The sequence below is a fragment of the Phycodurus eques genome, chromosome 14, assembly GCF_024500275.1.
Source record: "Phycodurus eques isolate BA_2022a chromosome 14, UOR_Pequ_1.1, whole genome shotgun sequence".
NCBI lineage: Eukaryota > Metazoa > Chordata > Actinopteri > Syngnathiformes > Syngnathidae > Phycodurus > Phycodurus eques.
Window position 1 is genome coordinate 390,695 of NC_084538.1, and position 26,220 is coordinate 416,914.

At 47.8% G+C, this 26,220-nt stretch overlaps 1 protein-coding gene across 3 annotated transcripts; it reads left to right on the forward strand.

Annotated features, from left to right (window-relative positions):
- On the forward strand, positions 1–26,220 carry atp2c1 (ATPase secretory pathway Ca2+ transporting 1). Of its 3 annotated transcripts, none has more exons than XM_061696792.1 (27): positions 1–110; positions 8,772–8,858; positions 8,931–9,047; positions 9,928–10,017; positions 10,097–10,132; positions 10,203–10,264; positions 11,925–12,033; positions 12,096–12,251; positions 13,450–13,518; positions 13,592–13,667; positions 13,740–13,806; positions 14,861–14,985; positions 15,068–15,165; positions 16,479–16,574; positions 16,645–16,734; positions 17,117–17,221; positions 17,980–18,136; positions 18,216–18,386; positions 18,546–18,643; positions 18,730–18,780; positions 18,964–19,130; positions 21,464–21,532; positions 23,094–23,210; positions 24,185–24,332; positions 24,404–24,499; positions 24,563–24,704; positions 26,015–26,220. In XM_061696792.1, the coding sequence occupies exons 1-27, from the start codon at positions 87–89 to the stop codon at positions 26,134–26,136; spliced, it is 2,745 nt and encodes a 914-aa protein (XP_061552776.1). In that variant the 5' UTR covers positions 1–86; the 3' UTR covers positions 26,137–26,220. The 3 variants fall into 3 exon arrangements, with proteins under 3 accessions (XP_061552776.1, XP_061552778.1, XP_061552777.1); XM_061696794.1 differs by having other exon boundaries at positions 24,248–24,332; XM_061696793.1 differs by having other exon boundaries at positions 18–411.

Here is a 26,220-nt window from a genome sequence, read left to right on the forward strand (position 1 = left end):
AGGAGAGTTGGCGTTTAGGACATGGTGGACGCTCTGTGCTGTATGCGAGCTCAAACGCTCCGCGCCGCGCCGCGATTTGACGGAAAATGTTAAAAAACCGGGAAGTGCTGGTAAGTGCAACTTGTGTCGCCGTGTTTTGCTTGTTGGCTTGAGCTGGTCGGAACAACTCCGCTGACCTCCACGGGGAGGCAGGAAGAAAGGCTCGTATCCGGCCGGCCGCAGCGCGAGGAAGGCGGATGGACGGCTCGTTAGCTTCCCGCTGTTAGCATGCTGATGCCGCTGGCGAGTGGGTGAGTTGTTGGGCGGCTAGCTGGTGGAAGGCAAGCTTGGAAGCTTCCTGACGACGACGACGACGCGGCGTCTTTTGGTACTTCAGCCTGCGTGGAAATGGCGACAGCGACCGGCCGGAAGGTGCCCATGCTAGCTAGGATGTTGACCTTCTTGGTTTTATTTCACTGCAAGTTCACTTTTTTTCCCCTTTGCCTTTATTTTCCGTCCTGAGTGAACCGAGGGAACACATGTTGTTGTTTTGGCCATAAAGCAGAGACGTCCGCGGTGTACTTTGCCTGATGGATGACTTATTATGTTTGTTGTGACTGACAAAGTAACAGTCAGCTTCGCTTTGCACATTGTCAGAGAGACTTCTGTGTGGTTGACTAAAAATGACACGAAAAATTCCTTCGTAGTAGGCTTTACACCATCAGGATTTTTGGGACCGATCAGCGAGTTTTAAAAAAATAAATAAAAATAATCTCCGATCCGATGACAAGATGGAGCAATGCGTCTATTTAAATGACTTGCGCATTTACTGTATCTACTTGTGTACTGTATACTGAGTATCTTCAAAAGTGTTCTCCATTCAGGTCATGTATTCTAATCGGTCAGGTCAAACCAACATTACAACATGACAGAAATAATGGGTGCGAACTTACTGTCATTCAAATACTTTATTGTAATAAAATTACTTCACACACATTGAAACTTTAGAGCATGATTCAACAGAACGCTGGCATGTTTACGTACAACCGTGAGTGCTAGCACAAGCTTGCTAGTCTCCATAATGTTTTGTCGGCTGCTTTTGAGCCATATCATATTTAGGCTTTACACGATCAGGATTTTTGGGGTTGATCAGCGAGTTGAAAAAAACGATCACCGATCCTATCACAAAGATGGAGGAATGTGTCTATTTAAATGACCTGTTCATTTACTGTATATGCTTAATTGCTCCAAAAATTGTATTTACAATAAATAATGTATCTTTGTCCCTCTATTTATGCCAGTGAGGCATAGTGACAGACAGAACAAATGAATGGTCTTCTATTAAAACGGGATGCGGTGGTATCGGAATACAAGATTTTATTGTAGTAGTCTGGCAGTGCAATCGTGATACAGCAAATTTGTCTTGTCGTTTGATCCGGGCGTTACGTGTCGCCTGTCTCTGACGTGTTGTCTGTCCCACACCGCCGACATGTTTTTTTTTTTTTTTTTTTTTTTTTTTTTATAAATAACTTCATTGGCCGTCAGATATTTACAGTACTACGTCAAAAGACACGCGACAAGGCTAAAAATAAATATTGTGCACGCGACGACACGGAGTAAATGTGTTTTGCGGAGCCGATCAATGACGTTATTGATTGGATCGGCGAATTATGACATTAAAGCCGATCAGCATAAAATGCTAAATGTCGGCCGATACCGATCAGCCCGATAAAATCGGTGTAAAGTCTAATCATATTAAAAGTACGTGAACATACCTCAAGCAATCCTTGAACGAACTTCTTCTCCCGAGGACCGGTGACCACCACACGTTTTCCCCCATTTTGTTTGTTTTAAACCAACACGATACACGCGCGATCCATTGTTGTTGTCATGGCCATGGTAACTAGTGTACCCGGTCAGTTTGATTTGACAAAGCCCAGTGATCGTAAATGACAACGCTAAAAATAAACTAGCTTTTGGGTTCAAATATACTGTATATGACGGCGATGTCTTTTGCGGAGCCGATTGATGACGTCATTGATCGGCTCCGCGAATCATTCACTCATTTGTGACTCTCGAATCACTACAAAGTAGACTTTACACCGATCTGATCAGCTTGATTGGTATCAACCGATAATTAGCATTTTATGCCGATCGGATCCGATCAATTATGTCATCGATCGGCTCCGCCAAATACATTTACTCCGCGTCGCCATCGTGCGCAGTATATTTGAATCCAAAAGCTAGTTTATTTTTAGCCTTGTCGCGTGTCCAATAAAGTTATTAAAAAAAAAAAAAACATGTCGGCAGTGTAGGACAGACAACACGTAATGCCTGGATCAGACGACAAGACAAATTTGCTCTTTCATGTCAGAGTACTGCAATAAAATCTTGTATTCCAATACCACCGCATCCCGTTTTTTACGATCATTTGGCTTTTATCTCTCAAATGCGACCGGATATACTCATTATCGTGGCGACGACAACAAGAGTGGATCGCGCCTTATATAGCGGTTTACGGTTGTACGTAAACATGCCGCCGTTCTGTCGAATCATGCTCTAAAGTTTCGGTGTGGGTGAAGTACAACCCCAATTCCAATGAAGTTGGGACATTGTGTTAAACACAAATGAAAACAGAATATAATGATTTGCAAATCATGTTCAACCTATATTTAATTAAATTTTACTGAGAATTTTATGGCTGTAACATGTTCCCAAAAAGCTGGGACAGGTGGCAAAAAAACTGAGAAAGTTGAGGAATGGTTATTAAACACCTTTATGGGAATTGCGGTTGTAATTTAATTACAATAAAGTAATTTAATTACAGTAAGTTAGCAGCCATTATTTCTGTAATGTTGTAATGTTGGTTTGACTTGACTGTTTAGAATACACGATGTGACTAGAGCAGTGATTTCCAACCTTGATGGTGCCAAGGAACATATTTTACAATTGAAAAATCTCACGGCACACCAACAAACAAAAATGTCACAAAACGTGGATACATTAATTGCTGTACTTCATTAATTAATTAATTAATGTACTTCCTGCCATCTAATAGATGACCATTTATCATTTGTTCTGTCTGTCACTATGCCTCACTGGCATAAATAGATGAACAAAGATGCATTATTTATTGTAAATATAATTTTTGGAGCAATTAAGTACACAAGTATATACAGTAAATGAACAGGTCATTTAAATAGACACGTTGCTCCATATTGTGATCAGATCGGTGATGTTATTTTTTTTTAAACTCGGTGATCGGCCCCTAAAATCCTGATTGTGTAAAGCCATATATATATATATATATATATATATATATATATATATATATAATATCCCCCCCCCCCCACACACACACACACACACACACACACACGCACCAGCCAAATAGTGCAGCCCTATGGATGCGACCGTAATCTCAGACGATTCACCCCGAACCAACAGCTGGAACGATCTGCGTTTTGGCCGCGACGAGTCAACGTTTCGTAATTTCCGTAGCAAAATACAGACGTTCAAACATTTGGGAGCTCTGTGTATCTTCTTCTTTTGCTTTCGGCTTGTCCATTTAGGGGTCCCCACAGTGTGTCATCCTTTTCCATGTAAGCGACATCCTCCTCTCGAACACCAACTGCCCTCATGTCTTCCCTCACGACATCTATCAACCTTCTCTTTTGGTCTTCCTCTCGCTCTCTTGCCTGGCAACTCTGTCCTCATCATCCTCTGGGCTGTTGAGCCCAAGTATTTCAAGTCTTCCACCCTCGCTATCTCTTCTCCATGTAGCCTCACTCTTCCCCCTCCACCACTCTCATTCACGCACATATATTCTGTTTTACTACGGCTAATCTTCATTCCTCTCCTTTCCAGTGGATGCCCCCACCTTTCTAAATGTTCCTCCACCAGCAGACCACAATCCTCTGCGAACATCATTGCAGCATTTCCATCACCACTGGAAGGGGCTCAGGGATGATCCCTGATGCACTCCCACCTTCAACTCCTCTGTCAAATCTACAGCACACCTCACCCACTGCTGCCCTCATACCATGTCCTGTTCTATTTGAGCATACTTCTCTGCCACTCCAGACTTCCGCTTGCAGTACCACAGTTCCTCTCAGGGTACTCTGTCATAGGCTTTCTCGAGCTCTACAAAGACAAAATGTAGCTCCTTCTGACCTCTGTACTTCTCCATCAACATCCTCAAGGAAAATAAGGACTCTGCGGTACTCTTTCTAGACATGAAACCATCCTGTTGCTCGCAAATACTCACTTCTGTCCTGAGTCTAGCCTTCACTACTCTTTCCCATAACTTCATTGTGTGGCTCATCCACTTTATTCCTTTATAGTTCCCACAGCTCTGCACATCACCCTTGTTCTTAAAAATGGACAGCAGCACACTTTTCCTCCATACCTCAGGCATCTTCTCATCCCCTAGAATTCTGTTGAACAAGCTGGTCAAAAACTCCACAACCACCTCTCCTCGATGCTTCCATACCTCCACAGCTCTGTCATCAGGACCAACTGCCTTTCCATTTTTCATCCTCGTTAATGCCTTTCTAACTTCCCCCTTACGAATCATTGCCACTTCCTGGTCCACCACACCATCTACTCTTCTTTCTCTCTCATTTTCCTCATTCATCAGCTCCTCAAAGTATTCTTTCCATCTATCCAGCACACTACTGGCCCCAGTCAACACATTCTTCAACACGTTCTCTGCTCTGCCTTCGTCTTCCTAATCTTCCTTCCCACCACCAGAGTCATCTTACACGCCACCATCCCATGCTGTCAAGCTACATAAAAGAGCAAAAACAACAACCGATAACTGACTTGATTGTGAGTCATACTGTCCATTGTATCATACAAATGTGACATGCTGTCAAGCGTATCCAGCCTCGACTGGTTCTACGGCATTGTTGGACATTTGGCCCTTAATGTGCGTGTGTCACACTCAGGTGTTAATTGGCGTGTGGTTGGTTCTGTCGTCATGGCAACACGGCACCTGAGCAGGGCGGGGCGGCAAAGCAGATGGTGGCTGACTCTATGCGGCCTCAAATAAAAAGAAGTTCTATTTGGAGAGCGGCTTGCGTGGCGGAGACGTCGCGATAGTCCTGCAAAGGGCGAGGGGCTGGCAAATGATTTCTGTGTGCTTTCTGGGCGGACTTGTACTGAGCAAAACGGAGGAAGAGCTGATCTGAACTTGAGTTGTGGTAACATGTAGTTGTTTTCAAAACATGCAGTACTGCACATAAAATTACAACTAAATACTTTCGTTGAAACTTTTCCAAAATGATTTTAATGAAGAACTTGTGGGTGAGTCCCGTGGCAGTATGAAGTCAAGTGGGATGCTGAGCTGACGATGTCATATATTAATGGTGGACATGAGACTTGACAGTTGCATATATATATATATATATATATATATATATATATGATCACCGATCGGCGAGTTTAAAAAAACGATCACCGATCCGATCACACGATGGAGGAATGTGTCTTTTGAAATGACCTATATACAGTAAATAAAACTGTACATACTTGTGTACTTAATTGCTCCCTAAAATTATATTTACAATAAATAATGTATCATTGTTCATCTATTTATGCCAGTGAGGCATAGTGACAGACAGAACAAATGATAAATGGTCATCTATTAGATGGCAGGAAGTCAATACAGTAATGAATGTATCCACTTTAGCTGACATTTTTGTTTGTTGGTGTGCCGTGAGATTTTTCAACTGTAAAATATGTTCCTTGCCTCCATAAAGGTTGGAAATCACTGCTCTAGTCACATCGTGTATTCTAATCAGTCAGGTCAAAGCAACATTGCAACATGACAGAAATAATGGGTGCTAACTTACTGTAATTCAATTACTTTATTTTGAATTACTTCACCCACACCGCATGATTCGACAGAACGGCGGCATGTTTACGTCCAACCGTTTGTGGTACTACTAGCTTGCTAGGCCACATAACGTTTTGTTGCCTGCTTGCGAGCCGTATCGTATTAAAAGTACGTGAACATACCTGAAGCAAGCCTTAAACCAACGTCCTCTCCTGTCCTGAGCGCCGGTGACCACCAACACACGTTTTTCCCCATTTTGTTCTTACAAACACACGCCGCGCTCCGTTATTGTTGTTGTCGCCATGGTAACGAGTGTATCCGGTCGCGTTTGCGTCGACACGATGAAGCCCAGTGATCGAAAAAATGGGATGCGGTGGTATCTGAATACAAGATTTTATTGCAGTAGTCTGACATAGAGCAAATTTGTCTTGTCGTCTGATCCGGGGATTACGTGTTGTCTGTTCCACACCGCCGACGTTTTTTATTTTTTTAATAAATAACTTTGTCCGTCAGATATTTACAGGACTACGCCAAAAGACACGACAAGGCTAAAAATAATTTCACCGGTTTGCTTCTCAGGTTGTGCTGGGTGGGACGCATCCTGATGGTGTGGGTGTGGGTGTTTGTGTGTGTGGGTGGGGTGGGGTGGGGTGGCACAGTTGACTGCTAAGAAAACATTGAAGGTAGCCGAGAAATAGCAGAAAGGTAGAGAGAGGCTTGACAGGCACGGATTTTGTCCTGAGCAATCGTCTGCACGTCAGCAGAGCAAACTTGTTCGTTCGGACACGTGCACTTCTCCACTTCGTCACAGTGGTGTCATCGTCGAAAAGATGGAAAATGACTGCAATGTCTTCCTGGTAAGGCTGAACCATCAGTTGAGTTTCCCTAATTCATTCACGTTTATTTGGTCAGGGTTAGAGGTGCTACGATTAATCGCCAACTCATCGATCAAACTAATCGAATGACTTGATAATCGATTCATTGTTGAGAGACCTTGTTTCACTTATAGGTATGTTACTAAAATTTTCAAGATACCATTATATCAAAATAGACTATATCATTGGCTGGAGGAGTGTGACACAAATAAAATGAGCCCTGGTTTGGACAGAAATAATGGGTGCTAACTTACTGTAATGAAATTACTTCAGCCACACCGAAACCTTAGCGCATGATTAGACAGAATGGCGGCATGTTTACGTCCAACCGTCAGTGCTAGCTGTAGCTTGCTAGGCTACGTAACATTTTGTTGCCTGCTTGCGAGCCGTATCGTATTCAAAGTACGTGAACATACCTCAAGCGAGCCTTAAACGAACGTGCTCTCCTGTCCAGAACACCGGTAACCACCAGCACACGTTTTCCCCCAGTTTGTCCTTATAATACAGTTGGCGCAATCCACTCTTGTTGTCGTCGCCACGGTAACGAGTGTATCTGGTTGCATTTGACAAGATAAAGCCCAATGATCGTTAAAAATATTGATTATATTGTAGTTGTCTGACAATCGTGAAAGAGCAAATGTGTTTAGTACTCTGACCGGGCATTATGTGTTGTCTGTCTAAGACGTGTTGTCTGGCCCCACACCGCCAGATATTTACACTACTACTTCAAAAGACATGCGACAAGGCTAAAAATAAACTATCTTTTGGATTAAAATATACTGTGCACGATGGAGACGCGGAGTAAATGTCTTTTGCGGAGCGGATCGGCGAATTATGACATTAAAGCCGATCAGCATAAAATGCTAATTATCGGCCGATACCGATCAGGCCGATAAAATCGGTGTAAAGTCCATCCATTTTCTACCCCTTATCCGAGGTCGGGTCGCGGGGGCAGTAGCTTTAGCAGGGACGCCCAGACTTTCCTCTCCCCAGCCACTTCATCCAGCTCTTCCGGTGGGATCCCGAGGCGTTCCCGGGCCAGCCGAAGGACGTAGTCTCTCCGGCGTGTCCCGGGTCGTCCCCGGGGTCTCCTCCCGGCGGGACGTGCCCGGAACACCTCACCGGGGAGGCGTCCGGAGTCCCACAGGCCAAAAAGGCCTGATAGGACTCCTTCTTAAGCTTGACGGCATCCCTCACCGTTGGTGTCCACCAACGGGTTCTGGGATTGCCGCCACGACAGGCACCAACCACCTTACGGCCACGGACTCGATGTCCCCCCCCCTCGCCCGGAACATGAGCAAAGTTCTGTCGGTGTAAAGTCTCCTGAAAAATCTGCAAATTGTCTGTTTAAACGTCACATGTCCATTTCAAATAATAACAAACATCCAGGCATTTTTTTTTTACCAAAGAGTCAAGGTTTCGGTCGCATGCTTTACATTGATTTGTGGGTAGAAAAAAGTGGCATGAAATCCTTAATCCTTATCTGATTCTTACAAACTAGGGCTCATTTTGTCTATTTTGATATACAAGTGGTTTGAATTTTTTAGTACGATACCTAACATGTAGACAGAGAGTATAATAACACCCAGAGGCACATATTCTCTATGCTCTGCCAACAACGAACTAGTATTGTTGCAATGTATTGAGTCACTTAGTTGTGAAACTTCAGCTGGTGTGTTATGTACGTCGAGATTGTGGTGCCCCTCGGAGACCAGCTTACTGCCGATGGTAGCTATCCCGTGGAGATGGCTCTCAGTGCACAAAGGGAAGCCACCAATGGACAGAAAGAGGGCTTCTACGTTGACTACGCTCCTTACCTTGCGCACTAGCGAACAAAATATACAGCGAACTTTCCCTCAAGTGTCTCTGTTGTGCGGATCTACGCTCTGCACACGGAGCAAAGCTGTGGAGTACTGGACGCAGCCAACACCGGCAACAGTGTACCGGATAGGTGAATCTGCAGCTGCCGAACCACGACTACGCGGGGTCCACTTTTTCAATGTTTCACATGCGACGATGATGACGTCACCATGTAGTTGCTGACATTTGTACCATGTGCACCCGTGTGTCTTTTGCAGCTTTCCCAAGATGACATGATGGTTCCCGTGCTGAGCTCCAAAAAAGCCAGCGAGCTGCCCGTCAACGAGGTGGCGTGCGCTCTGCAGGTACGAGCGCGGCGGCGGCGCACTTTTTGAGTCTTGAACAAGATGGCGTGAGAGTTTCACATGTGCGTGCAGGCCAACCTTCAGTACGGGCTCGGCGAGGACGAGGTGTCTCGACGCAGGGTCTACCACGGCTGGAACGAATTCGACATCAGCGAGGACGAGCCGCTATGGATGAAGTACATCTCGCAGGTGCCATCGCCATGGAAACAAAAATATTACAGATGCGCTTGTTTTATTTTTAATACAAAAATTGGCAACTCTGTCCTTTTTCACATTACAAATTTGTAAACACCAATTGCCAGAGTAAAGTTAGTAAAACCAACTAACTAAGTCGTTAGTTGGTTCTCCTTTTAATCCAATAAAGATATTTTGGTCAATGGATAGAAAATACATGACAACATAAACACCAAAAATGGTATCAAAATGTTATTTTCTTTCAGACTGCTACGTACACAATCACGTCAGTGCCGATTTGAACAAAGTGCATTAAGAGCTCAAGCTGAATTTTTAGCTGATAATATTCACAAGCCTGACAAAAGTGCTGTCTGTGCAAAGAATCCAACCGAATAATTCTTTCCTGTACTTGAGGTGGGAAATATTCTTTTGCTCACAAACTCATCTCCTCATCACCATCTGCAGATAAGCCGCCTAGCGCGTAGCATACGTAGTAACGTGTCCGGCATGGCACTGTGCCCGCTTGGCCCAAAGTCAACAACTCGATTGGTTCCTTGAAAACATTATTTGCTGTTGACCTTCACTCTTCATGTTTGTTTTCACTCACTGAAGCTCCGCTCACCAAAAAGCCACAAACATTTCTTTATGATTTTATTTTAATCCTATCCCCTCACGGTAAGCGCACCGCTGGACCCGGCCTTCCGTAATAAAAAGTGCCGGTTAACACGTTACCATGGCGAGTGCCTCGTTAGCATAGCGAGTATGTTAGCGAGCGCTTTGTTAGCATTGGCATTCCCTCACCCTAATCACTGTACAGCCTAGAGACTTTTTGATTTTGTGGATCGTGGAGTCCACGAGAGATCACGATCCTTGCCTAATCACTACAACCTTCCAGTTCAAAGATCCGCTGATCCTGCTGCTGCTGGCGTCGGCCGTCATCAGCGTCCTCATGCGGCAGTTTGACGACGCCATCAGCATCACCGTGGTACGACAAACGCCCGCTCGTGACTTTGACTCTGTTAGCCTTAGCGTTAGCGCCGACCACTGTCCGCGTCTCCCAACAGGCCATCGTCATCGTCGTCACCGTCGCCTTTGTTCAGGTGAGCCTGAAGATGTCACCCAAGTGCATGGTGGGAAATTTGACTGCTGGTCTTGTTTTTTCTTGGACAGGAGTATCGCTCAGAGAAGTCTCTGGAAGAGCTGGGAAAACTGGTCCCGCCGCAATGTCACTGGTATGCTGTGTCCTCGTACTCCTCCGTGTGCTTGTTGGAGTGGAATTTCGAACAGGAGTTCCTTCCCTCGCCACTTTCCTGTGCTCTATATCGTCGCTTTGCCATTTGTAGTGCTGCAAATGTGGAGTCAAACTATTTTTTCATTTGCCTCCAGCAACGATAGTCTTAGAAAAGGTCCTTTTGAAAATCCCTCTATCGTGATGAGGGTAGGGAGTGAGTCAATGATTCCGACCTTTTAGATTTTAGGAGCAGAAATGTTTTTTGTTTTATTTTGAATGTAATTGGGTGCCGCACAGCAACTCCTCGAGTGTAAAACCCACTCAAAGTATTAAGTCATGTTGTATATGTTTGCTATCTCAAGGCTCGAAAAATGACTCTCTTTGAAACAGAACGGAACTGATGCAAATATTTGGAAAGGCAAAAGAGCTTTATCTTTGCAAAGAGGTCAGACAACATATGCAGCCAGGGGCAATACTCGGGTTGCAAGATTCTGAGAATTTGGAAACAGTCCTTGGGAATAAATGGTAATAAGCCATGACTTGAGATTGGCTCTTTACAGGGAACTTGTATGTAATTGGGGGGAATGTAGTTCAGCATCGTCCTTATTCAAACAAGCAGATTTCTGTTTGAAATCAGACATGGCGTGCGGCCATCGCTTGCTAATGACGCCGATTGTGCCTTTGACATGTTTCACTCAGACTTTGAGGAACCTAAGTGAAATAAGTTCAACTATTAAATGATTTTTAATGAAAGCTCTGTGATGCATATTAACGAACGTGCGCCTCTAGTAGTCCCACCCTCATGTCGTCCAAGGATTGTGTCGGCATAACAGCCCGACACAGGAATGAATGCGTGGCCTTGGAAGGCCTTGAGGCCGGAACACGGGACGCTTACTCATATGTCAACCATGTCAATTCAGAACCAATTTCATGAATTACAATTTACAATGACGCTGCATTTATCTTGGGGATGCATTGTTCTAGTCTCACCCCACGATAGCTAAAAAGCGACTTCCCCCTCCCCCGATAGTTTCACCTCACCCACATGCCGTAAACACATCGAAACCGATTAAAAGACACTTCAAAGTATGCCTGTTCTCGCTCACGCTCTCACAGTTCTCCAAATAAAGACTTGAAGCTGTTTATTTGTCACTCCCCGTTGACGTTTACTGTCAAACTGACACAAAAATGAATCAAACATTGTATGTTCAGACAGCAAAAAGTTCAACCGAATCATATCGTTTCATCTAACAAATGTCTACTGGCTTAATGATAACATTGGATGTGAAACGCCATGGATGGGCTCAAGGAAATTAGCCACAGAGCTTACAGCAATACTGGCGGGCATACAGAATATTCTCTCTGCTTTGTGGGACCACCTGCTATTACTTCTCTGCCTCGTCTTCTTGCTGTTAATTATACTGCATGTCACCCGGTAGAGCTCAGCGCTCCCTGGCATGTTGTGGCCCAACGTGGTACTACAACTCTAAATTCGCAAGTAATCAAAGAGTTTTGTTTTTTTAAACCAACACGGAAGTGTCGGAATGTGCAAAATGATCGTAAGGTGAATGTTCGGAAAGAGTGTTTTGAATTTGGGATAGAGCGGAGACCTTAAACAGATTCCTGAGGTACGAGCATGTTGACGGTGCCGATTGTTTCAGTATCCGCGAAGGTCAGCTGCAGCGCATGCTGGCCAGAGAGCTGGTCCCAGGAGACACGGTGTGCCTGACGGTGGGAGAGCGCGTCCCGGCGGACCTGCGCCTCTTCGAGGTGAGCGCACGCGAGCGTCGACGCTTCCGCCTCCGCCGCCACTGACCCTCCTGACGCGGCAGGCCGGCGACCTTTCCGTGGACGAGTCCAGCCTGACGGGGGAGACGGCGCCCTGCGCGAAGTCCACCGCGTCCCAGCCGGCCGCCGGCAATGGTGACATCGCTTCCCGCGGCAACGTAGCCTTCATGGGGACGCTGGTGCGCTGCGGCAAAGCCAAGGTGCGCAAATAGACGTGAGGGGAAAGTCAATTGTCGCAGCGGCAGGGCATTCATTTGGTCAGAATTTCCTTTTTACAATCAATTCATTTGACTGAAAGGAGTATTTGAATGATTGCCAGTTGTTATCCATCAAAAGGTCATCATTGTTTGTTGGGAAAACAATATTCTCAAGCCATATTTTTCAAACTTTGAATACCTTAAGGCACCGGTGTCAAACATTTTATGTGGCCCGCGAAAGCAAATCAAAATTGCTCATTGTGTTCTGGTGTATTACCATTGAGATCTTTGCAAGCGTTTTTTTTGTTACCAATCCCCCTTTGAAAGGAAATGTAAAAGTCGAAAAACTTCTGGTTATTCATCAATGTGTTGTGCATACTGTATGTAATAACAGTATATGAGGTCATCTTTCATTCATATGGGTTCGCAGTCGTAGCGGCCCTCCGAGGGAAGTCATAACTACGATGTGGCCCGTGACAACAATTAGTTTGACACCCCTGCCTTAAGGTGTCCCAAATGAAGTGTCATGATTTGCAACATGTTTTCTGAAGAAGCTATTTGCATTATTGATTAATTTATTTCTTGCTAAATCCGATTTTTCTCCTGTGACTTGTCTTTCCCATGAAAACAAAGACAAATGCGTCTTAGAGTCCAAACGTCACTCAAGCCGTCTTTCGTCTTAATGTCGCTCTCGAGAGCCTCGCGAGGGATCTGTGATGTGGCGGCCATTTTGCATTCACACAATAGCAGACGGCTATTATTTCTGAGATAAGAATGACTATGTATGAATTTGTGCAAGTGTCACAACTATCGTGTGTCTTTACCGTGATTCTGATTGTACAAAGACAAGCGTGTAATGACTTGAATGAGGAGTTGGGTTCATTTATGCACTTGAGTTTGAGGGGCCACCGTTTTTATGAAAGGGTTTGTCTTCAGCGTTATGAAAGAAGTAGTTCAGTGCTCTGTCAAGAAGGATTGCCTTTTTTTACGAATGCTGGAAATTTGAAATCAAGAACTTTTCGGTTCCGATCCCCGGTGAAGAGCTGACGCCCGACGTGATGGACTTTGGATTTGTTCCCAAACAAGCAAAAAGAAAGAGCAGTGTTGAGGAGGGATTGAAAGAAATGAAAAATGATGATGTCCAAGTAACGGAAGCTTCTGTGTGTCTCCCGACGCGACCTCTGTTGTCGCTGCGTGGCAGGGTATCGTCATCGGAACAGGAGAGAACTCGGAGTTCGGGGAGGTCTTCAAGATGATGCAAGCGGAGGAGGTGCGTCCGGCGTCTCTTTGGCCCGCTCGGGCGCCGACGTCCCCGTCACTCACTTCCTGCTTGTGTGCGGCAGGCTCCCAAGACGCCGCTGCAGAAGAGCATGGACCTGCTGGGCAAGCAGCTCTCGCTCTATTCCTTCGGCATCATCGGTCAGTCGCTCGCCGTCCTCGCTTGTGTGCTTGGCGGCGTGGTGCTCGACACGCTGCGTGTGTTTCCCACAGGGGTCATCATGCTGGTGGGCTGGCTGCAGGGCAAGAGGGTCATGGACATGTTCACCATCGGCGTCAGGTATCCGTCGTTCCTGCCCGGCAAGAACGCTCGCAGGGTTCCACACTCAAAGATGGATGTAGCTTAGCGTAGCATCGAGAAAAAGTACTCACCCGTCTGTTCCTTACAGAGCCCGAAAAACAACACGAACCTGTTTGACCTTTTATGTTACGAGACGCATGCTCGACTTGCGTAAGAAGTTTTCTAATCTTAGAACTTTTTGAAATATATGTGACAAACCTCACACATAAAGAGAAAAAAAAAATCTCTCAATTCTCAAAAATGTGCAATCCCGAAATCTTGCGCGATCTCATAAAATGGAAGAAGAAACACTTCCGGGTATGCGCCAATGAATTCCCGAATGGTTGCTGGAGCCTTGGAAAATGGCCACGTCTTCAAAAAACGACTTGCTTCGGAAAATTCTTCTTGACGTCTGTGGAACACGACATCAGGTAAGACGCGCTTGTTTTTATTTTCGGTCGTTTCATTTTTTTGAGTCGGGGCGCGTCTCAATTGGCTACATTGCGTTCCACGTCACATTTCTGGCGGCGGCGTTCCCCGCGCAGATGGACCTGTGGTCGTAAATATTCAACACGTTCATTATTTCTCATTGTCAGCTCCGATCCTAAAATCGGGACGAATCCACTCGCGATAATCTTCTCAGACTTAAGATTGTCTGGCGTGAGACGTGCGAGGTCAGGAAGGGGCAAAATTGGCACAAAAGCAGGACGATTAGCTTTACGTTGCAAGATCCGTGAGTCACGCTCGTGTCGTTTACTGTACGTGCGCTAAGCCAATGCTTGGATGATGAGTGAAGGCCCACGTAGAGCCGAAGTGTCATTCGTACGCAACGTGTTTGAATGGAAGCTAATGCTTGGCAGAACGAGCAGACACTTGGGAACGTTTGGTCTGTGAGAATGAAGGATTTCAAACCGCTGCGTTCGGGAAGCGAGGTTGGGCTGTCGAACAAGCTCGTGCGCTCTCAGGGCTTCCGTACTCGTCGTGAAGAGACGTCTCTCTCGATACGCCCGTTATCGTTTATGCTAAGTTAGGCTAACTGCGCGGTATCCCCCAGTCTGGCGGTGGCGGCCATTCCCGAGGGTCTCCCCATCGTGGTGACGGTGACACTGGCCCTGGGCGTCATGCGCATGGTGAAGAAGAGAGCCATCGTCAAGAAGCTCCCCATCGTGGAGACCCTAAGTATGCCCCCCTCCCAAAAAAAGTAATATAAAATAAATCACTCCTCCATCAACACGAGTGAACACGCGTGTGTGCCCGCCAGGCTGCTGCAACGTCATCTGCTCGGACAAGACGGGAACGCTCACCAAGAACGAGATGACCGTCACGCAGATGTTCACGTCGGACGGACTCCACGCCGAGGTCGGCAACGCTCGTTTGGTGGCAACGCCGCCTCCTATTCTTCCTCTTCTCCGTGTTTGTCCTTTTGTTCTCTTACTTGTTGTTGTTGTTTGTTATACTACTAGTTTATTCTATTTGTTCTTCCTCTTGTTCTTTCTCATGGTCCTCTACTCGCACTTCTGTTTTTCTTGGTTTTCTACTTCTTTCTTTTGTTCACCTTTCTCTTCGCCTACATCAGTAATATGGAGGAGACCTTGATTAGCTGAAAGATGATTGAATATTCTTGCAATAAGGAACAAGAAGCATCCAGCAAAAGTAGCATACACAGCGATTGTTGTCTGAGCTTCTCTTTTTATACGTTGTAAGTCAGGCCGCGTTCATTATCGTCTCGAGACGTGAACTGTGCCCCATCGACTGCCTTCGTTGTCTCTTATTCCGCAAAGAGGCTCTCGTCGGACTTCGTCAAATAGGAACTATCTTCCCAAACACAACCATAGCCAACAGTCCTAGCAGTTGTTTAAGAATGAGTGTCTCACATGCGCTAGCTAAATATTGTACTCAAGTAAGAGTACTGTTACTTGACAGTTGTGACTCAAGTAAAAAGTATTCCTCCAAAAAGTTACTTGAGTAAGAGTAAAAATTGCACAGTGAAAAAACTACTCAAGTACTGAGTAAATGGTAACTTCAGAATTGTTTTAAATCAGAGCATGAACAGCAATAAAATAAAAATAACAAAAAATGTGACTGCAAATGTGTGTGTGTGTGTGTGTGTGTGTGAGAAATATTCCCGATTGGGCAGACAGTGCCAGACAAATACGACAATACGTGAAAGCTGTTTTTTGAATTTTTACACTACGTGGGCACGACGATTCGGTGGGCTAACACTAGATAAAGTGTTCATGCCAATGCCCGGGAAGCCCAATCGATGGTGATGTGTGAGGTCATGTGACTTCCTTGTGTCGTTTGATTTGTGAACTAGACTTAAATGTCGCTAGCGCTTAAATTGATTTGGAACAAACAGCGCCCAATGCGGAAGTCGTATTCTAAACACGAAATAGTTGATAAATAAACAATAATTGATCGATAAAAGTAGCGAGCGGCATTTAGAACAATGTAACGGAGTGAAAGTACTGTTTGTTCTTAACATAGTTTCTCAAATAAAAGTAAAAAGTATGCAATTTGAAAACTTTGCCGAGTACAATTTATCCAAAATGCTACCTGAGTAAATGTAGCGCGGTCTGAGCCTCCTCTGCACGTATGTAAGACTCGATGTACAGAACGGAGCCCCCCTGTCATTCTTGTTGCCACCTGTGATGGTTTGTGGTGTCCTCCAGGTGACGGGCGTGGGCTACAACGGCGCCGGAGAGGTTTTAGCGGACGGGGAAATTGTGCACGGCTTTTCTCACCCTTCTCTCAGCAAGATCGTGGAGGTCAGTCCATGACTAAATAATCAGAGAGATGATTGATCGGTAGGTAACTTGCGTGCGTGTGTGTCTTCAGGTGGGCTGCGTGTGTAACGACTCCGTCATCAGGAACGGGACTCTGCTGGGAAGGCCCACGGAGGGCGCGCTCGTGGCCCTCGCCATGAAGGTAGCGAGACGCACGGGACTCACTAATCGCCATTTAGGGATTTTGATGCCGTGGACCTAGATTGTGCCTTAAACAGTCCGCTAAGAATCGCTCCGTTGTGAGTTCAGAACGCGGTCGCTGCGTTCGGAATCATTTGTCTCTTCCTGACTCTGCAATCGCGACGTCGGCATTTTTATATCGTGGAGCGTGTCGTCGAGTCGTCAGTGAAATGAAAAGTAGTTTTGGCGCCGTTAGCGACGTGACTACACCAGAGCTGCCGCGCCTCCGCGATGAGAGCTCAGCAGCGCAAAATGGCCGACCGGCTGTATAGTGCACCGCATCGTGGGCGGACAGCCCTTCCCAAGCCAGCCTGTGACTCTCCTCCTCCTCTCCGACCTCTCAGATGGGTCTGGAGGGCGTCCAGCAGGAGTACGTGCGTCTGGAGGAGCATCCCTTCACCTCAGACAAGAAGTGGATGGCGGTGCGGTGCGTTCACCGTACGCAGCAGGTTTGTAACACCGCTTTCATCGCAGTACATCACCACCACCAGCCGTTTACCCAGTGCATCCATCCTTCCGTCCATTTTCTACCGCTTATCCGAGGTCGGGTCGCGGGGGCAGTAGCTTTAGAAGGGACGCCCAGACTTCCCGCTTCCCAGCCACTTCATCCAGCTCTTCCGGGGGAATCCCGAGGCGTTCCCGGGCCGGCCGAAAGACGTAGTCTCTCCGGCGTGTCCCGGGTCGTCCCCGGGGTCTCCTCCAGGCGGGACGTGCCCGGAACACCTCACCGGGGAGGCGTCCGGGAGGCATCCGAATCAGATCCCCCGGCCACCTCATCTGGCTCCTCTCGATGCGGACGAGCAGCGGCTCTCCTCCGAGATCCTCCCGGATGACCGAGCTTCTCACCCCCCGTTCTCTAAGGGAGAGCCCGAACACCCCGGGGAGGAAACTCATTTCGGCCGTTCGTATCCGGGATCTGAGGGTAGGAACATAGATCGACCGGTAAATTGAGAGCTTTGCCTTTCGGCTTAGCTCCTTCTTTACCACAACGGACCGATACAAAGTCCACATCACTGCGGACGCCGCACCGATCCGCCTGTCGATCTCACGCTCCATTCTTCCCTCACTCGTGAGCAAGACCCCGAGATACTTGAACTCTCCACTTGGGGCAGGATCTCATCCGCGACCCGGCAAGTCGGGTCGGGGATGAGGACAGATTGGGGACAGATTGATGAGGACAGATTGTCATTTGTGGTGCGCGTGTCAGGATAAGGCGGGCGTGTTGTTCGTGAAGGGCGCCTACGAGCGGGTGATCCGCTTCTGCGGCTCCTACGACGGCCGAGGCGGCGCCCGTCCTCTCGACCAGCAGCAGTTGGAGCTCTACCTGCAGCAGATCAGCTACATGGGCACCGCCGGCCTCCGAGGTCCGCGCACCAACTTCTCGCCGGCTTCCGCGTCGCGCCACGCGGTCTCTCCTGACCCGCTCCGTCTCGCTCCCCTCAGTGTTGGCGTTCGCTTCCGGGCACGAGATGGGAACCTTGACCTTCCTGGGCCTGGTGGGCATCATCGACCCGCCCAGGTCGGGGGTCAAAGAGGCGGTGAGCACGCTCATCGCCTCGGGCGTCGCCATCAAAATGATCACCGGCGACTCTCAGGAGACCGCCGCCTCCATAGGTCAGACATTCCCAGGAACAGTGCATGGCTTTTCCTGGCTCAAAACTCACCGTTCACAAAAACAACAAATATAAAAGTGACTTTCAAATCACCACAATGTTGGATAACGTGACTCCTTCCCAACTTGGTATGTGTGTGTGTGCGTGCGTGCGTGTGCAGCCGGTCGTCTGGGACTGTGGTCCAAAGGAGGCGAGTGTTTGTCGGGTGAGGAAGTCGACCGTCTGGACCTGCAGCAGCTGTCACAAATCGTCCCCCGAGTAAGATGCACACGCGTGTAACGTGTGAGGAAGACTGAAGGTAGGGGGCGCTGCTGAGCACCTCTTGTGTGTGTGTGCGTACGCAGATCTCCGTGTTCTACAGAGCCAGCCCCAGACACAAGCTCAAGATTGTCAAGGTGAACAAAAAAAAAACACACACACACACAAACAAACAACACATTAGCACTTTCAAACACACACTAACACAGACAGATACACACATACGCAAGGACACAGACATGCATACAAACATGCAGCCGCCACGAAAAAGCGGAACGGAAGAAAGGCAACCGTTCCGTCCTTTTGCTTTTGGCGCGCAGTCTCTGCAGAACACGGGCGCCGTGGTGGCCATGACGGGCGACGGCGTGAACGATGCGGTGGCCCTGAAAGCGGCCGACATCGGCGTGGCCATGGGCCGCGCCGGGACCGACGTCTGCAAGGAGGCCGCCGACATGATCCTGGTGGACGACGACTTCAACACCATCATGTGAGCGCGAGCGGAAGATCGTTGGCTCTCACTACGCGGGGAGTCGTAGACGGTGCCGTCACCTCCCGTAGAAAAATGCCCGTATTGTTATTAGGGAGTAGAGAACGATGTCGATTCGTTGACTCATTCATCGTTCTCCACGTCTAAATCGCTACGAAGGGATTTCTCGACGGCGGACACGGTAGGGGGCTAAAACGCTGAATTGAATGATTTCTAATTGTTCGGTTGGGATTTGGGCAAAGTGGACTTTATAGCAAATGAAAAGTCTTTTTGGAACGGCACTCGCACGACATTGTCACTGTGGCGCGATTGCGACGTCCGCCGGTTGGACCTTGAGCTAGGAGGGAGCCGACTCACGGGTTTTTCCACATACGAGCCGTCATTCCGACGGTTTTCTGCTTTGACTTGCGAGCAAACATTTGCGATTCGAGTGCAGAATGGTGGAAGGGAACCAAACTCGCTTGACAACAAGCTCAAGATCGAGGTCTTGTTGCCAACCCTCAGCTGAAGTTTACTCGAAAATGAAACTGAGAATTACACTGTGTATTTTAAACTAACAGTTTTTATGGAGTACAATGTAAGTGTGCTACTTTTCTCATTACAAAAAATGTTTTGGGGGGGTGACTGGAACAGATGAACGACTTTTGCATCATTTCAATGATGTCATTGTTGAATAATGGCATCATATTGTTTTGAGTTGGAGTTGAACCAATTATTCGATTATTCGACGTGTGACGTGGATTAATCGCCAATCATGTGGTTTTGTCATTTGTATCAACAACACGGACGCCTCACCGGCAACCCGGAAGGAAGATGTGAAGGTTCTCGCGAGCGGTAGTGCCTCAATTTTGTGTTAATAGTTGACCAAAAAATGAGAGTGATAGGTTACATGCAAATTATGCAAATCTATCGTGAAATATAGGAAAAGCACAAGTGCTGTCTTTATGCGCCTGAAAAGGCTAATGCTAACGTCGGCTGACGAGCTGTAAACACTCCCCACCAAACGGCCTCTCGGCGTTAACGGCAAAAAGACACGATACGCTATAGCGTCTTGCTTACACAATGACACACAGGCAACCCACGCTCGACGAATAACCTCGTTATTGTCAAAATGAACACTTCACTTGTCAAAGAAGGCGGCACGGCGGCCGACTGGTTAGAGCGTCAGCCTCACAGTTCTGAGGACCGGGGTTCGCTCCCCGGCCCCGCCTGTGTGGAGTTTGCATGTTCTCCCCGTGCCTGCGTGGCTTTTCTCCGGGCACTCCGCTTTCCTCCCGCATCCCCAAAAAAAGGAATTCATTGGAGACTCTAAATTGCCCGTAGGTGTGACTGTGAGTGCGAATGCTTGTTTGTTTGTATGTGCCCTGCGATTGGCTGGCAACCGGTTGAGGGCGTACCCCGCCTCCTGCCCGATGACAGCTGGGATAGGCTCCGGCACGCCCGCGACCCGCGTGAGGAGAAGCGGCTCAGAAAATGGATGGATGGATGGATGGATGGATGGATGTGTCAAAGAAACCATCCAGCTGCTATCGCCTAACGTCTGTCGGCTGCTTCAGGAAGTGGGTGGAGCCTGAGGAGACGCGAGCATGCGCTGCCCCGCCCCTGCGTCGTAGATACCTTCGGGCCTGTTGGAATTTGTTCTTGTAATTCTTGCAACAACAGTACATGTAACACACCTTAAGGTTTGCAAAAATACCCCAAAAAAAATGTTGACTGACTGGTCCTTTATTTTTCCTTTTACTTCTATATTTATACTGTAGCTGGTAGCAATTCAGTAGTTTGTCACAGGAGTTGTTAAGAGTTGTCCGAATTCCGACAGTACCTTGAACACACCTGAATGTGATTGGACGAACGCGTCAGGGGTGGCGTGTTCAGGACATTGGAGCAATGTTGGAGCAGACAGGCACAGCGATTTCAAAATATAAACAAACAAACAAAACATTGCCGTGCACAACGAGTTGAGAAAAATAGCAATGTCATCAATTACTCGCCATCCACTCCAAAAAAAAGTCTTTCATTCCTGGTTTTGAGATGTGTATTTGTAATTAATGCACTTGTAATGTTTAACTTGCATTCAAGATATTTTGGCGCCATCACTCAAGAATTTTTCCAGACCAAATAACAGTTTTCTGTCTTGGCACAATGCATGATGGGATATATTACTTTCGAGTGACCGTGCTTCACTACTTTTGCATCGTGCCATGCGTTGAGGTGGCGTACGGGGACAAACTCCACTCGCTAAACGTTCAACAGCACTAGAAGATGGCCGAGTGACTATATCGTGGATACGGAGGGATTGGCAACGCTCACGTGTTCGTTTTGTGGTGTTGCAGGTCGGCCATCGAGGAGGGAAAAGGAATCTACAACAACATCAAGAACTTTGTGCGCTTCCAACTCAGCACGTGAGTTGTGTCGACATAACTGTCACCAAACATCACCCTTGACCTACTTCACACTCTCACTCATCAGCCAAAAACGAGACCGGACTTCAGCTTTAGCTTTAGCTTAGTCCCCGTAAAGTGAAAATAAATGTCCGCACAGTGAAGCGTTGTTAACAAGCCTCTGTACCAACTATGAATGATTGAAAAAGCAATGGCCAAGTATGGAAAGTAATGTTTGAAAATGGTGAAAAATCAAGCCAATTTCTCCCCTCTCCAATGCTGTGGGCGTGTCCGTTGAATTGGCTGCAACCACGCCCCGCTCAATCAAATACTTCCTCTACCACCTGGAAAAAACGAATTCGACTCCGTGAGCATCTTTCTGATTTATGCCTACGCATAAGTACCGTCCATGTTTGAGCCGTGAAAACATGTCCACTGCCTCTGGTGGCTGGAATGGATCCCACTGTGTCCTTTCTAGACTGCAACAACGAGGCGCTCTAAATTGGTTGGGGCAGCCCAAAGCCCCTGGCCACAAGCCGGCTGTCGTGTCACGAATGTTAAATGCGTGAAAAGTACAACTCAATTCGTTCGCGAACGTTTGGTTCAAAAGAACTCCTCTTTTCAGTGAACGTGACGAACTAAATCGGTTTATGAAATGATTCGTCCTTTGAGCTCGGCCGCCGCCGTGAGCGAGTCGGCTGGGACCGGATACGAAACTGCTACGGCGGTCTGTGCGGTCTTGACGTGTCAATTGCGACGCGCAGCTGTTGCGGCGGAGAAGATAAAACACATTTGACACTTGAAAACGCAATACAATGGAAATTATATCAACTGGTCATTCCTTCTATGCGGCCCGGTAATCCGCGGACCACCGCGCTACACGACGCGCGTGGGGACGGACGGCAAGATCCCGTGGCCCGTATAACGCAAAACGCGTTACTCTTCGGGTTTTAGTTGTGGGCCTATTTCGATGGCCAATTGTACGCTATACCGGTAGGACCGGGCGAAGGTTAATGAATTCCGCCGAATGGCCACTGCACGGAATGAGGGCGCTCGGTGTTTATGCGGTGCTCGATCGGTATTGGCCCACACCCCTTGACGTCACAGGGATAGTTTTTGGCTCCGCCCACAAAATCGGGAATTAGTTTTCCAGGTGAGAGACTTGTAAGCCATATGTCAACAATTCAGTACTATATTGTCTTTTCAGATGTTTTCAGCACTTATTTTCAAATATATTTAGAAACGAAGCAAGACTATCCGTTCGGGGGGGACGAAAACAAGAACGAAATGTACTTCGCAAATTGAAAGTTTGACAGAACACGATCTCGTTAAATCCAATGTCGAACAGGTTCTCCTTACGCAGGATAGCAAACAACTTCCTGCTTCCGTACCCGGAGGATCATGGGAAACGCAGTCCTCTGAGCTCGAGCAGCCGTTCGGCTACAAGCGTCGGCCATCGGTCGTGGCATAAATGAAAAGGAAGAATCAATTCAATCAATTGGAATCAGCTGTTAACAGACAAGTCGCTCTGTCATTGGCCGCCGTCTGATTCCTCACGCCGGCTGCTGGTCGCCCCCTACAGGAGCATCGCGGCGCTAACCCTCATCTCGTTGGCGACGCTGATGAACTTCCCCAACCCGCTGAACGCCATGCAGATCCTTTGGATCAACATCATCATGGACGGGCCGCCCGCGCAGAGGTAGCAAAGCACAAATATTCGGCTTCACGAGCCCTCATTTGAAACCGTAACTCGAGCCCTGTCTTGAAACCCTACTTTTGACACCGACCTATTCCCCGTTTGAACCCCAGACCGAGCTTGAAACTCTAACTCTGGTTACAAAACCTAATTTCAAATCCTAACCTTAACCTAGGTTTAAAGCCCTCATTTGAAACTCTTAAGGCCAGGGTGTCCTACTCATTGTGGGTTTCCCTCAGACGGCTGTTACGATTGAAACCAAAGAAACGTTTCATTGCCGCCTCATCGTATTTTTTCATATCGCTGGCGCCGGGCCGAAGCCTCCTATGTCCAAATTTGGTCAACTTCCTATTTTTGTCACAAATGGATACTATTGGTCGAGCCTTCCGTGGGTGTTGTTTTGACAAATGATTGAGCAATGTCAAGTTTTGAAAATGGCTTGCTCTCTTCAATGACGCAATGTGACTGGCTCAAGAAACATATTTTTCCTTTTTTTTTTCTTTTATTTGTGTGTCTGGGGTGGGGGGGGGGTCCTGAAGGTTTGATGCTTTTGGAGATGCCAGGATTCTGCTTGACATCAGCGATATGCACAACAAATTGATAGATAACCACAAGGCAAGGATTATAGTTTGTTCAACTCTTGTTCAAGTTACTGTAAAAAGAGGTTTGGTAACAAAACTACCTGCTCTGCAATATCACAACATAATTTATGAGATATGACCATTAACACTGTTGGCACAGATTTGAGTAAGAATCACGGACGTCGGCGCCCGTGATTTGCTTTGGCGGGCCACACACAAGGACGCGGCCCCCGGGCTGCGGGTCCGACGCCCGTGCCCAAAGGCTTAAAACCCGGAAGTGAAATCGTAAGCCTCGTTAAAAAGCTCGGCCAGGCTCGCGACCCGCCTGTGAATCCCGAAAGCTTAACCCCGGTTTCAAAGTGAACCACTTGCGTGTGCGCATGTTTCGGTGCTCAGTTTGGGCGTGGAGCCGGTGGACCGCGCTGTGATCCTGAAGCCCCCTCGCAACGTTTCCGACAGCATCATCACACGCAGCCTCATCGCCAAAGTTCTGCTGTCGGCCTTCGTCATCGTCTGTGGGACGCTCTTCGTCTTCTGGAGAGAGGTCGCGACCCCGTCGCCCTCGGCCTTCCTCTCCGCTCGTCCCGCCGTTCACGTCCGCGTGGTGTCTTTCAGCTCCAGGACAACGTGATCACGCCTCGAGACACCACCGTGACCTTCACCTGCTTCGTCTTCTTCGACATGTTCAACGCGCTCAGCTCGCGCTCGCAGGTGACCCCGCTTCCCCTTCCCCCTCCCCCGAAGGCCGACGGCCAATGACGTGTGTGTGTGTAGACGCGCATGGTGCACGAGATGGGCCTGTGCAGCAACCGCACGTTCTGCCTGGCCGTGCTGGCGTCCATCATGGGCCAGCTGCTGGTGGTCTACTTCCCGCCGCTGCAGCGCGTCTTCCAGACCGAGAGCCTCAGCCTGTCCGGTGAGCGCTCTTCAAATCTCGTCTGCTTTACTCACGAAAATGCAACTTCACATTTGAATGGCTTCTCGAAAAAAGCAAATGACAAATATTTGCTTGTTTTCAGCAAAACAAGCTTCAAACTGTCATTTTCCCCCCGGCAGCATTAACTTGCATGAATTTACATGGAATTCTTAATAAGCGCGTCCTCTTGGCAAAATGTCCCTTTTGACAAAAACACGACCCTTATTAAATGTCCTGTTTAACACCGGAATCGAAATACGGAAGCCTCTAAAAAAAAAAAGCGATATTTCTCCTCTTGCCGCTAGCTGTCCCTCGGCTCGACGAACGGGTGCGACGTTTTCAGAAAAAAGAGCTGTTTTGCCAAATGTTGTTTCGAAGCGTGGCTCGGGAAAAAAAGGAGCGCAAAGCCGTTAAAAGGCAGCTGCGGACCTCGTTCGGTGAAAGGGCGGAAAACCTCCGCTCCCCTCTTAACGTCACTTCATGGCTGAAAACGGCGAGCAATCGTCACTGAAATGTATGCGGACGTCTCCTAACGCCCACTTCAACCTTCGCCAATGTTCCAACGTTCAGCCTGATATTTTGGATTTTATGGACATTGAGCTTTCCTGAAAAGCTGAACATTGCTGTACTCCAAGCGAATGGGAATTCTGCTGTCGCCATTCCCCTTGGTAAGTGCCACCGTCGTGTCAGAGGAACGGACTTCGTAGTGTAAATTCACAGCAAAATGTGTTCCTTTTCGTCCATCCTTGAAAAGGGTTCATACGCAAGAGTCCATTTTTTGGGCTCTGTTTTTCAGTATTGGATGCGCCGCCTGACGCCACAGCAATGCTACTCAACTCGAGCGTATCGTTGAAATTGTGTTTAAAAAAGAAGAAAGCATTGGTGAAGGCCCACCTTGAAGCGCCGCGGAAGAAAGGCTTTTCCGGACACGCGTCGAGCCCTCCGTCGAACCTCGGCGACTGGCTCACCGAACCCAGGTTGCGCTCGACATTACAGATGAGAACGGAAGGTTCGGAAGGGGACTACGCCCTTTGCCCAACTCCCACGTCCTGCTATACGTTCATACAATGCGACCACTTTGGTTTTCATTTTCCTGATGCTTTGGTAAAATGCGCTCCGTCCACTTTTGAAACCCTTTTTGGGGGGGTGCTTATTATACATGAGAAATGACAGTACTGTATGTTTGTCTACCCATAGGAAACAGTAGAACGTGAGGACGGTGACCCCGAGTGAGCGAATATAGTCGCTGCACCTCACGGGATGTGAAAGTAACTTAAGTGCGTGTCACTTCCTGTGGTGTTTTTCGGCAGACCTGCTGTTCCTGGTGGCGCTGACCTCGTCCGTGTGCGTCGTGTCAGAGGCCGTCAAAAAAGCGGAGAGGTGGCGAGGCGCGCCGCAGAGGGCGCCCTCCGACTGCTTCCATCAGGTATGACGCAAAGCGGGGCGACCCGCCAGCGACGGAAGGACAAAACGGCCCGAACCCCCCCGTCCGCCCCCTGCTGGCCGGCGGCCTCAT